Source organism: Montipora capricornis, chromosome 13 (genome assembly GCF_036669925.1).
Source record: "Montipora capricornis isolate CH-2021 chromosome 13, ASM3666992v2, whole genome shotgun sequence".
Taxonomy (NCBI): domain Eukaryota; kingdom Metazoa; phylum Cnidaria; class Anthozoa; order Scleractinia; family Acroporidae; genus Montipora; species Montipora capricornis.
The window spans coordinates 35,648,324-35,662,276 of record NC_090895.1 but is presented as its reverse complement, the minus strand read 5'-3'; the positions used below and the strand labels follow the sequence as shown (position 1 = coordinate 35,662,276).

The window sequence follows — 13,953 nt, the reverse complement described above, 5'->3', positions numbered from 1 at the left end:
TTTGGTCATTTCACATAGTAGTATTCACGAGTACGAAAGAGAAATGTTCAAAAATGCGTGCCGCACGTGCAGCATGAGCATTTTGATTCTTTTAACCAATAATAATTTATTACTGCTTTTTGGCTTTGTCGTTGCCGTAGCCGCCATAGTTTCTTAAACTCCCTAATATTGCCAGCAGAACATGGAGATCCTTTGATAATAATCTTACAAAGCCTGTGTGCACAATTATAGCTTGAGGCTTTCAAATATTGGGGTTTATATCCAAATGTTCAGATGCTGTAAAGTCAGTACATAACTTCCCAAATAACTTTTGCTGGTGGCAGTAAAGAAGTGAGAGCCTTTGAAAGCAGACATCGAAACAAAGTGTTAAGCCTGTTTTGTGTCATTTTCTTGAATACAACCAATCAAAGCATTAAGGGCAAGCTGTGATTTTGTGACACAACCCTTCAATTTTCGGTTTTACTGGACTTGGCATAGAATTTTAAAAGAATGGATTTTCCCTGCAACAAACAATATCAGTAATATTAAAGCAAGTCTTGACATGTTTAGTAAGCCTCTACTGCATTTCAAGATTAACTAGCTATTCCTGATTTCTGTAATTAAGATACCAGTTTGGCCAAGTGAGTAAACCTCTCTTATTTACATTTTTACCTTTCTATTAATTAACTAATCTAACAAATTTAAAATATTCTTCATTTATAAATAACCATTTCAAAATGGCTATGACCCGGTGTCTCTTTTAAAACCCAACTGAACAAGGATTTTGCTTACATGTAAAATACTGCTTCTATCTGCCCATCAAATAGGCTATTAAGTTCTGAGTCTGCAAGACTGCTTAAAATTCTGAAATCTGACAACTGCGTGAATTCAACTTAACGTAAGAAATCTGCATTATATCATTCAGTCCACTTTAATACATAACAAAGCTACTTCTTGTTGACACAACAATATGATGTCTCTAAAACGCATCACTCGTTAAACTGAATTTACTCTTTTTCTACGTAAATCCAAAATTGAAAATGTCAATGATCTGTAGATGTGATGATTCTTTTTTCCCACGTAATTCCTCCCAAGTGACCTAAAAGTGACAGTCAAAGCTTCCTTGTCCCTTGAGAAAATTCACGAAGAATCTTTCTAGCCATTGCAAAATTGTTATCAGCCACAATCAAAGCTCTTGTAATCTCTTCCCGAGTGTAACCTTGAGCCTGAAGAATAGTAAAATCCTCTTCGTAAAACTGCATGGCCTCTGCGTTAGCATCATCTGGGAATCTTGGTGGTGGTCTATGACCATCATTGTGGGATTCTAACTTACTGGGATCAAATTGCTCCACACCGTACGTTGGGTTGTGGAAGCTCTTTGCTTCTGCTCCTGCCCAGCTATTTCGAGAGTGTAGAACTGGGCGTTGAGCCCTGTGAGGAAGCACAGTTGCAGTGGAACTTTTATTCTCTTCATATTCATTAGAGTTACTGGCAGTTCTTACATCAAGGACATCATCACTGGATCTTGCCTTGGTAAAGGACTTTGTTGGGGATGCATTTTTGTGTTTTTGAATATGGCCTTGGCGTGATTCTCCTGAATTGAAGGTTTTTGAGCGCATGGGAGGAGGCAATGCCACAACCAATGGAGCCTCTTTTACAATATCATTTTCAAAGTGGGCACCTTTTGATTTCACGTAGTATCTAAACGGGTCATCTGCAAAGGGATCTGAGACTGGCTCCAGGCCTTCCGATGTGTCCTGTAAGCCATTCTCCTTTGTCCTTTTTTTATTCTTCAAATTCTCTTTCGCTGACAAAATAGGCAGTGGAAAATCATATGGAGTCCCTTCATCACTCGGACAAATTTCAGCAAACATGTTTCCATTTGCAGCGGTACCTTCACTGTTTGCCTCAAGATCATCACCCTGAGGTGGGAAGGCCAGCTGTGCATAATTTGTCTTAGGTAAACCCAGGTCTTGGTTACGTGTCTCTTGTACTGTGTGCGCATTTGAAGCATCAATGTCTGCATATCCAATTGTATCTCTTCTGCTGTTATTCTCTTTTTTTGAATCTCTGTTTTTATCCCTTTTACTTAAGTTTCCAGTTGTGTTCTTGTACCTCCTTTCTGGTATAGCAGGAGGGCGTTCGTCATCAGAGTCTGCAGGTGGAGGTAATGGTCTACCTCTCCGTCCCTGTACTGGAGAATTTTGCGGTGAGGCACTTGGAGAAACCTGTGGGGAAGTTCGTGGTGAGGCATTTGGAGAAACCAATGGGGATGTTCTTGGAGAATTTTTGGGTGAGTTTCGAGGTGAGGTAAATGGAGAACTATGCGGTGAAGACCTGTTAGAGCTTCTGGGGGAACCAAATGGTGATGCATGGGTAACAACAAGAGTGGGAGAAGTTGGTGTCTGCACATTTTGCAAATTGTTTCGCCTTTGAGGCAAGGGAGGCGGTCCATTTCCTGTATTTCTGTTCACATCATTGACTTGTTGAGGCAAAGTGAAAACTGAGAAAGGCATCCACTGGCCAGGATCCTATGAAAATATCATCCACAAAGTCAGACATCATTAATGAGGTTTCTTTGCCCATATGGCCCTAACAAAATACACCCATTTGACCAGTTCAATCATTTAGCAACAACATCTAGATTAGCACTTTGTTCCTATGCATTTCAGCAGGCAACTTGAAATTAGCTTCTGCCAGACTATGTTTTTCTTTTCCAATCAGGTACCACAGCAATGCATGATGAGGTGGTATGGTAGCCAGATAGTTGCCATGGCAACTCTCTTAATTGACTTCATTACTGTAGCAACACTTCTGCAAAAATCTATACTACTAATAATTATATGTGTGATCAACTTTTGTACAAAAAAAGTGATTTCCTCTTTCCCCAAGAGAGCCACTGTACTTAACTAGTTACCTCCATAATTTCTTCTTCATCAAGGTCAACATGATTTTCTTGGACCTCTGAGGCAGCTGTATGTGATGTCTGTTCACGGAGTGGTACAAATGGATCGACGACAATTGAATGGATGTCTTTGATCTCAGATCGACAAAATGGACACCCATCACCACCTGAGTCTTGCCACTGTTCCAAGCAGAGGTGACACATTAAGTGACCACATGGCTCCAGACGAATGTCTTTGTTGTTCTCAGCACAGATCTTACACAACTGAAAAGTGGAACCCATCTCACAGTACAACTCGTACTGTTCCTCTGTGACTGTAATGTGTTCATCAGATGGTGTAATCAGATGCTGACTTACATCAGGATTTTCTGGCTTGCCATCTGGAAAAAGGTAACTGGAAAGAAACAGAAATCAGAGATTACTATAGCTTTCCAAAAAAAAATTGCACGTACCGTAAAACCCACAGATAAGCCACACCCTTTTCCCGAAATCGTTGCTAGAAATCAGGGGTGTAGTTTATCTGTGGGAACATTTGAAAAAGGTGTTGGAATTTCAATGCCAATTTCTGTTAAATGACTATAATGGAAAAATATTTAAATGAATATTACACAAACCCACAAGGGAGTACTGGTCATTGCTTTTGTAAGTTTTTTGGCCGTTGTTCATGTAAGAGTAACCTTTAATATTACAGCGCTTACAGTTGTCACCCCTAAAAGCGTAAAAACCATCTTTGTTAACCGATCCTTTGAGCCACAGTGTATGGTCGCTTTTCTCCAACAGGAAAACGTCACAATGCACAGAATTTCCGTTCCCCCGCAAATCTGTTTGCAGAATCGACAATGGCCTGTAACTTCAACAGTAATCGATCCCCCACACGCAAGAAAAATACCACGCTATTCTCGAGTATTTGCGTGGCAAATGGTCCACTGTTTCTTTGCCGTTTAGCACTTTGATAGCAAATTTGTTGAACAAATAGTCTTGTGTCAACTACTGACGTCGAACAAAATAAAAAAGACCATGTTATACTGGGGAATGTTTAATGCAGCTTATTGCTTTGTGTAAACTCTTAAAACATCACGCTGCTTCCGGTATCAAGTTTTCAACTTTTGCATCCAATCTAATGCCTGGTTACTGAGCTTCGACTGTTCCATTCACGTTCTTGTTGTAATGCAAAAATCTATGGAAAAACTGTGTTGAATGAAGAAATTCCTGTCAACAAATACCAGAAAAAGATTGTTCATATGTCAAAGTGTTCATAATGTTAAAGTGTTAAAATTGTGGATAAGACTTTGAATTATTTTCTGTTTTAATGTTAATAGTGAGTTTACGTTCCATGAACAGTGGATGATGAAGAAGACTTCTCAAGACTCAACTTTGGATTTCTTGTGATTTCTTTCAAAAACCTTTTTTTCCCAAAATTTGAGCTGCTAAATTAAGGGTGCGGCTTATCTGCGGGTTTTTTATGGTAAATTAGCTTGCAAAGAACTTTGCATCTGTATTGTCTTGAGGACTGTTCATTTTCTTACTTTATTGCTTTTGCTCAAATTGTAGTAGTGACAAGAATGAAAGAAAAAAACTAAAGAAAGACCAAGACACCACAGAATTTTATTACTTAGTAATCAAGTTCAAGTCACAAACCTGGAATACTTGAACACAATTCTTGCCTTCCCATTTCACAGTATTTTACATTATCATGTTCTTTACTATTTTTTCCTGATGAAAATCAAGTAAGGCTGATACTTACTAGCCTTCTCTTGCTCCATCAATTAATGCTTGGCAAAGAGATTTGTTCTGAGGAATGGTTTGCAAAATAGAATGTTCAGGAGTAACATATCCTATTGCCCATTGGCCAAGCCTTGTGCAACTCAGTCTGAAGATATAACTGTTAACAAATAACACATTCCTTCAGATTACAATCTCAGATTTTACTTACGCTGCACTCTGTTTTACTATGCATAAAAAGGTATCATATCACATTGTATCAGATTTCAAATTATTTGAATCCAAAGTGAAATCATCAATAAAGAGACAAAATAGAATTGAGAGTCATTAATTTTTCTTTCTTTTCTTTTCTTGAAACCAGAAGCTTCCACATGTCTGGAAATGGACTTCTAGATGCATGTGCTCTGAACTATCAATCTGTTTAGATTAGGGTGTAGATATTCTCTTGCTAGTTTCTGTGGATTTCCCTGAGAGACCATTAACCCTTAGACTCCCAAGCCGGCCTGAATTAGTATTTTACTCTTTGTAACGCCAGATGATTTTACTCATCAGTGGGGAACCCCTGGGAGTCAATGGGTTCAAGCCATAATTTTTATCGTCTTCCTGTCGGCTTTGTTGTTTGTTTGCTTGTCTGTTTATGTGTAGTCTACCTAGTCTCTATGATTATATGATTACTAATGTATTTATCGGATTGAGCCCTCTAGATCAGCATTGCAACTCTAAGCACAAACTTCAGCTTCAAAAATGTGTAAATAAAAAATAAAATAAAATAAAATAAAACATAATTTGATGCACAATAATTTTGATAAGTGCAACAAAAAGCCCTTTGCTCCTCACTACGGCCCAGGAATACAGACCATTAACGTCACAAAGTGTCCCCTAAACTATGGTCCTCAAGTACACTTAAGGATGTTGCCTACTCTTGTTATTGCGCATACGTTCTGCACATCTCAAGATACTCGGATTTCCTATTGCTAGTGGTTTTTTAATACAGGGATATTTTTACACAGTTCATCTAACTATGCGGAGAAGCAGAACTTAGCAACTGATCTTGGTATCCAAAAAGAAAATTAGGGGTCACCATGCATTTTACAGAGATAACCATATTTACCCGTGTATAAGTCGATCCCGTGTATAAGTAGACCCCCCATTTTTGATGGCAAAAAAAGCAATTTCTTAATTTTTTTGTTAAATGTTACTGGGACATTTATCTTGTATAATTTCTTCGATTTCTGGAAATGTGGATACACAAAAAATCAGGGCCTCAAGCACTTATAAATAGTTTGGTGGTTCAGCAGTTGTTGTATATGCGGGCATTTTGTCCTTGAATTTCGAAAAAGTTCTCAGAAAATCGAACATGAAAACCTCAAACTAACCTGTTTTGTTGTTCAACGATAAAGGGCTTTAGAGGATAAGCACAACATCACAGAAGTGGGAGTCAATCTTTGAAAATAACTTGCGAACGATGCGAAAATGTGCAAGGTTTAATTGGTCCTTGACTTATAATTTCTCACATGACAAAGAAAACAAAAGTCATAAACCAAACAATACGAAGTTTGCAAATGCATTTAAATCAGCCAGGTTTGTATAAAAATAAAAAAAACAATCCTTACCAACCAGCATTTTCATGCAACACGAGTGACAATAGCTTGCATGCAAACACGAGGTATTGCGCCAGGTTACTAAGCCGTTGAACGATCGCGTTCATTTGAAGAAACAGAAATGCCTTTTAGAGCTTTCCGCCTTTGGAAAACGAAAATTTCCAGTGTCTATTTCATATTTGTGCTTGTGAGTATCTTCAACATTTAGATTTAGACAAATCCTTTTTCATTTCAACTGGAATTGCTTACATTCATTTTGAAGTCTTTTGTCATTCATTTCGAAGTCTTTTGTCGGCTTTTGTCCACCGCGTTCATTATGCCCAAGACAACAATCATTATTATGTTAATTTTGAATAAATTACTTAGCTGGAACTTGGCTCAAAATCTTTGACCCGTGTATAAGTCGAGGGCAATTTTTGGAGCTTCTTTTCAAGCCATTAAAGGTCGACTTATACACGGGTAAATACGGTAGTAGGCACCGTCCTTAAAGAGAAACAGCTGCACTTGCCTTAGCCAAGAAATAATGCAAACTCTTACACTTACCACATTTCCAGAAATAGGTTGAAAATGAAAACATTTAAAGGGAAATATTTGTCAGGGCGCGGTTGTTCAAAAGCCGATTAACATTAATCCTAGATTAAAAATTAACCAAGGAGTTTATTTCTCTACTCCAAAATGCTGTTCAACGCTGATAATTAGCAAAACTTTACATTACAAGAATTCAATCTTGAAAAACAAAATAAGCAAAAAACTTTCACCAAAAAGTTGAAAACTTGAAACAAAAGTTTACGCTAATCCTGGATTAAGCTAATCGGCTTTCGAACAACCGGGTCCAGATGTCAAAATTGGGCATGCATCTAATTACATCCTTTCCGGTCAAAGGAAGCTTCTGAGGCCCCTTTGTATTCTTATGGTTGGGTTGGATCGAGCATGAAATGGAGGCTACTGTGGGGGGGAGATCTTTTCACACCCAAATTATTTCCCCACATTAGCCTCCATTTCACGCTAGATCCAAACCAAAATGAGGTAAGAAATGTGCTTATAAGTATGGCAGAGTGGAAAACAAGGCCACAGAAGACATACTGTTACAGTAAACACTTGCACCTGTGTTAAAATTCAGTACCCTAATCATTAGTCCATGCTGCTCTTAAAAGTACTAACATAAGATGCCAGGAATTGCAATCACAATAACTCCTACCTTCCTGGCTTCTCAAGATGCTTGTTGAGCCTTGCCTTCACCTCGTCATAAGTCATAAAAGCACAGTAACCAGGGTGGGTCACAGCGAGAAGATTCCAGTTTTGAAGCAAATGTGACCACGGTTGAAACAATCTTGTGAAGACGTCATACTCAAATATGGAAATGTGATCATTACATGTCAAGTCAATTGTTGATTTCAGGGCCATTGCTTCCAGACCTGAGCTAATTGGATGTACTGTTTGAAGTGTCTGTCGAAAGTGTTTCCATGACACTGTCGTTTTGCTAAAAATAAATAGAAAAGACATTTAACACTGCCACCACATGTAGAAGGGAGTACATTGTACTAAGAACACGAGGAAGTTGAATTTTAATGCCATTATTCTTTACCCCTTTCAGCCATGCGAGTGAGACTTACCATACAGATGTTAATTAAAAATTCTGTCGATGCCAGATGATTTTACTCATTAATGGGGCTGCTTCAGCGATGAAAGGGATAAAGGGGAGAGATAAAAATGGTTTTTAAATATTAAACTTGATTGTCCAAGATTACCAGGTAATTGCAGGAAGAAATATGAATATTACATTTTGGCGTTCTCCCTTCCATCAATAATAATACTAAGTGCTAAGCCATAAATGCCATTTTTCTGTCAATGAAAAGGAAGGAGGAGAGCTTTCAATTTTTCATTATAGTGTCAAAGGTTACATGTACGGCAAAACCCAGCAAATAATTTAAAGCCTCAGATGGGTAACAGGGTGCAAAGTTCTGAAATATGCAAACTTGACTTGTCACTTGCATCATTTTCCTGTTTCAAAAAAAAAAAACCAGTAGTTTCATCTGATGATCAGATGTAGCAGTTTACACTACTGCTTTTACCTCAAGGAGAAATACACTGAAGGCATGGCATTACTATTCCATCTTTTTATACAGCAATGTCACTCACTTAAAAAAAAAAAAAAAAACCAGTAGTTTGAGGAAACTTCACTGCATTTGAAAAGTTAGGCCAAAAAAAAAATAAAGTAATGAAAACTGAAAAGTCATATTTTCTAGGCAACCCTTCCTTTGTGCACAAATAACCTGACTATTGAAACTTCCTTTGGAAAGAACACATGCAATACTCTTTCTCTAAGCCGGGGAAAGTAGTCTCGCATTAACCTACATGAAGCAGAGAAATGTTGGGATGTTGTCACCATTCAAGCTTCTGCAGTTTTGAAACAAAATACATGTACATGTACAGCAAAGTATTTTTAATATTGAATATCCATAAAAACTGCTTGCCCCATTTTTAAACTAGCTGATTTTTACCATTAAACACGATACTCTGATGACATCTGTCTTTTAGAATTACCATTGACAGGGCTTCCTGTCTTATTAAGAAAATTTATTTTTCAAGTGGAAGATCACCACAGTTCCAAGATGACTTGATAGCTCAGTGGTTCAGAAGCCCCATCACTTTGTTATGGATTCCAGTCCTGTTCAAGCTTGAAGTATTTTTCAGGCATCTCTACAACTTCTTTAACAATTAATGCATGATAGAAATACATCAAATTTTCATAATTATTTCAACTATGCAAATGTAATTCTAAGTGAAAGTGATCATCGCAGTTAATGACACGACTTAAGCAGTTGCAAAGAAGCCAGTTGCATTATTAACTACAACTGAGGGCCTCCACAGAGGAGGCAATTTGTTATTGATAACTTTGTAGTTGTCAATAACAAAAACTTATCGATGACAAAACATTGTGTGCATGAATCAAGTTATCAACTACAATAGTGAAAAACACAACTATTTAATTGTCAATAACAAACGCAGCTGTTTTGTTATCGACAACTTCCTTTCCCTAGTCTAGTCATCGATTAATTCAGTCAATTTCACAGCAACGCAAACTATTTTTAAAGTCGGGGGCTCTTCACTTTTTGTCCCTTTTTTCCCAGGCTCCTGCAAAATGTACCGCTTATCAACAACTAAACTCTTCATCTATGGAAATGCATTTCCTAACATTAACAGTTGTGACTTCATCAAGTTGTCGACTGTAAACAGGCGTCCATAACAACTTGCCTCATCTGCCGACCCCCTAATGTTTGCTTAGAAATTTGTTTCTCTCTGTAGTTATAAGATATAGCTTTCATTTCCATCTTCCATCATCATGAAATTTAGTTTATCAAAAAGGTTGACGAAACTAAATTTATTGTAGGGAGATTAAAATGGTGATGTTTCCATCAGTTTTTAAGTGACTTTCAAAATATTTGCATTAACTTCTTCCTTGAGCCCATAATTGGCTCAAAACACTTTGGTAAAACAGCTGGTGACTTTTGAGTTTTATCAAGAAACAACACAACGCTTTTTAAAAACATGTTTCAACAGAATCTTCTATCATCTTCAGTTTGAATTACAAAGTACAGAGTTGAATAAAAAGTATGCACAAAATGATAATTAACTATAAGAACAAAAGGAAACATGATAATTTTAAGAAACACAACGTTTTTTAATAACATGTTTCAACAGAATCTTCTGTCATCTTCAGTTTCAATTACAAAGTACAGAGTTGAATAGATAGTGTGCACAAAATGCTAATTAACTATAAGAATAGAATGAAACATGACAATGTAAAATATTACAAAGAAAGTTTTGAATTGACATGATAAAGTTATGATTTAGTGTAGGTTTATCCCAATGAATATGAATAGCTTCTTTTATCTTAAGCTTGAAGGTAGTGGAAGCATCATCTAGGATACTGAAACTGGGATACTGGGAAGCAGGGCTGGCACAGTGGTGAGAGCACTCTCCTTCCACCAATGTAGCCCAGGATCGATTCCCGGATCCTACGCCACATGTGAGGTGAGTTTGTTAGTTCTCTACTCTGTTCCGAGAGGATTTTCCCGGGTACTCCGGTTTTCCCCTCTTCTCAAAAACCAACATATGCAGGCGTAGCTCAGTTGGCTAGTGCACGGCTTTCAGAGCAAGGGGTCCCCAGTTCGATCCTCTGTGACTTCAATGTCTGTTTCGACTTTCCTCTGATCCATGTAGCTACACCGTATAGCTTTAAATATCCGTGAAACGGAGCACTGACAGAGGGAGGGGGGTAAAAGGCGCACCGTCGGCTTTCCACTGATACCAGTTTCGTAACTGAAGGAACTACAGATGTTAAATAAAGTGACTTGACTTGACTTTTACTTTTACAATCCTTAGAGCATGTGAAAAACCTACCCTAAATCAGCAACTTTATCATGTCAATTTAAAACTTTCTTTGTAATATTTTACATTTGTAACATGTCTGCAACTATCCAGATCTTAACAAAAAAAGTCCCTTTAATCCATTTACACCTAAAGCACCCCAATCAGCGAGTAGAAGTCTAGAAGTCTCAGTTTAAGATATGGAAATGTTAAAGGAGACAACTTTTGTTTTTGAGTGGATCACATTGTTATTAAAATTAATAATGCTATCAACATTCTAAATAGACCCAAACACAAGATGTGGTCTATAAATTAGCCGTTCTTGGATGACATAAGGTGTTTTAATAATCATTGCCCTAAAGCATCATTAAATATATTTTACTCTTATAATAATAATAATAAACTTTAAAGAAAAAAAAAACAGGTAAAAGTACTAAATGATAGTTTATTTTCAATCTTCTATGGAACTGATCAATACACAAACGGAAAACAGGAAAATATTTGCTACATTTTGCGTGTTTTCGCTTCAGAAAATGCTTATTATATGGATGAAAACAAGGAAGGGTACAGAAAAGAGGAAATTGAACTGGCCAAAATACCTTTCAATAACTTCATACTATTGTGACCCTATTATTATTGTTTTTAACTGACGCCCGCTTGCATATATTGACACATGCAGTAAGTTAGTGCGTTGGTTGCTAAACCGCGAAAAAGTGTTTTTTCGACTCAATAAAGTCTCGCTTTACTTTCGACCACCCGCCAGGAGAATATACTCATAACAGACAAATACTGGGTAATGCTGAACGAGCCTTTATGACATAGGTGGAGGAATTAAGTCCACAAGATATTATAAGCCCACTCGTTTGACTATAAAAAACAATACAGGAATTACACTATCTTACCCGACACCAAATGACTTCTTCCAGAATTCCGCAGCATCGTACTTTGTGATCCTAAACCCATCACCGATGTAAGTTCCCTGAGGAAATATCGCCTTGACTTCAGCCAGCATATGGCTGAATACCAAACTCAGTTTTGTTAAGCTTCTTCTGTATGTGGAATCTTCCACGAACATCTTGTCTTTTCCTTCCTTAAAAAGCTTGACGGCAAGCTTTGATTGCTTGATAAGGTTCTCTATATATATTCTAAAATACTCGCAATCGTTCACAATGTGCATTCGATCCTCGTACTTCAAGACAATTAACTTCAAATGTTGATAGGTATCGGGCAGAATGTCTAAATGTACGGGGGACTGTTCTTTAGCGACAATCGATGATTCTGACAAAGCTTCACGACTTTGTCCATCAGCTTCCATGTTTTCTCGATAGTTTTCCTATCGACCTGCAGTCGCGGTGTCACAGCATTGGCCAAAGCTTCGTGCAAGCGAGAAAGAAACCGTGAACTACGGCTGCCTTGTGTAGCTGCATCCGCCATTTTGATCCATTCGCTTGACTGCAATTTCCGTGTTTACGACGACCTCTGTGGTCACGTGAAGTCACCAAACAACCATCATGACATTCGATAGTTCTGTGACTCGCGATTACCTTCTCGAATCTTTCGAGTTTCGGTAAAATAATAATTTATTCAACTTGTGTTGGTCATCCATTAATTCTATCAAACAGGTGGTAGACACAGCTGGTCTTGAAAACCTCCTCAAAAATTATAAGCCACCAGTGGAGCTGTCCGCTGATAACCCTTCTCGCGTCCACTCCTTGGTGCTTGTTGTTACCGACTAAGTAACGTAGACAGTTAATAGTGCAATATGATCTGGTGGCCACAGTTTCCGGAGTCACTTTTTGAATATGTGCGCTTTTTAGTTTTTTCGCAGTGACGTAGACCTGTTTTACTGATTCCAAATGTTTCCCTCCTTGAATACAAAAGTACGCTTAAAAATGAAAAGTAATAAAAAAACACACTGTTGTCAGCAAATTGTTCAGTAAAGAGCCTTAAACACACCAAAACAGTTCAGAATGTCAAATGGCGCAATAAAGATAAGTTCACGTGAACGTGTCCTAGACGACTGGCAGAGTAATATTATAGCTAAACCATTACGATTTTTCGTCAACCTTTTACGACCCCAATGTATAAATTTGTCGCTAGTTGGGAAAACGGTCAAGGAAAATGGAACAAACTCGTTGCGCTCACGTATTTTCGGACAAGCCACAGGTAGCCCCGTTGGTTGCGTTGGTGTAAGAAATGCTGTTTAGGTGAAATTCCAAACTGGGTCGGGACACATAATACAGAAATATAAACAATGACAAGTATGATCGACTTAAACCTTTCAGTCAATCGATCGCGCTTGTAAGTTTAATCGAACAGCGTCAAAGCGGGGGGATAAGGACAAAACTATAATAACTATTAAATGTTTAAAAACGAACTTTAACTCCAGAAGTATTCAAGTCTGAGGAACTTTCAAGACTTTTCTAAATCAGCAAAAAGAGAAATTACAAAACAAGAAAGGGACAACCAGATACAATTAACACTATCTCCAACAGTTTCCTTGGGAGTGTCATGCACGATATTTACTCGGGCGTGTGAAAGTGTAATAAACTTACAAGGAGGAGGGGGGGGGGACGCCCATGTTCATTTTTGTCGGTTTTTCAATATTTTTAAAGGTTTCGGTGTCTGGAGAGGGAGTAACCCTCTTTTTTTCCAAACCAAACATTGCGGAATGATACATGGTCTTCGAAGGGAATGTAACTGAAAAAAAAAAAAACATCATTAGTTAATTCCGAGGGTACAAGGGTCATCGACTCTGGTCTGTTTCCTTGAGGTCTAATCGGGGTGTTCCCCGCCTTTTCATCCCCGTCCCTCATCAACCCCTGAATAACACAGCTGAAATACCCGGAAAACATGTCACATATTAAAACAATAGGAAATTGTCCCTTTTCTCTGGTTACGCGTATGGCTTGCTTTCCCTTAGTTCTTACAGTAAGACGACGGTGGTAGTATGATAAGTTTAAGTCCAGTAACCATTTTAATATAACTAAATGGGCGTTACCACATTTTGAAGGCGCAAGGGAATTTTTGTTCCGGAAACAAAAAAAAAAACTGTTTTTAGCGCAAAAATCGCAGTGGTGCCGAGTAATTTTAGATAATGAGTAACCACACTTTAACTGAATGAAATAAACAATAGACCAGTCCTGTTTTGATAATTGATATCATACAAATTTGTGGGCATCTCTGTGTGGATTAAAGTAAAAAAACTGAATGTTACGTTTACGACGTCCCTGAACTAGTAAATTAGGACGAGAACCTTAACTTTACGCCAACACATTAGCGAAATATGCACTAAAGCCAGCCAGAAAGTAGGAGTCCCTCACGCACTTGCGCAACCTAATACCATGCCGAAGCTAAGCTCAGACTGTATAAAAC

General features: G+C 37.9%; 1 protein-coding gene across 1 annotated transcript; it reads right to left on the bottom strand.

Moving 5' to 3' along the window:
* Window positions 1-494: 494 nt before the first annotated feature.
* Window positions 495-12,034, bottom strand: LOC138030140 (E3 ubiquitin-protein ligase CBL-B-B-like). The gene is made up of 5 exons (XM_068878022.1): window positions 11,481-12,034; window positions 7,406-7,687; window positions 4,629-4,766; window positions 2,897-3,278; window positions 495-2,510 (listed from the first exon to the last, which is right to left on the bottom strand). The coding sequence occupies exons 1-5, from the start codon at window positions 11,891-11,893 to the stop codon at window positions 1,092-1,094; spliced, it is 2,634 nt and encodes an 877-aa protein (XP_068734123.1). The 5' UTR covers window positions 11,894-12,034; the 3' UTR covers window positions 495-1,091.
* Window positions 12,035-13,953: the final 1,919 nt, after the last annotated feature.

Coding starts and splice junctions, on each gene's coding strand:
- LOC138030140 (XM_068878022.1), bottom strand. CDS start 11,893: ATGGAAGCTGATGGACAAAGTCGTGAAGCTTTGTCAGAATCATCGATT. Junction 7,688..11,480: donor AAGAAGTCATTTGGTGTCGG/GTAAGATAGTGT, acceptor ATTTATTTTTAG/CAAAACGACAGTGTCATGGA. Junction 4,767..7,405: donor CATCTTGAGAAGCCAGGAAG/GTAGGAGTTATT, acceptor ATTTGTTAACAG/TTATATCTTCAGACTGAGTT.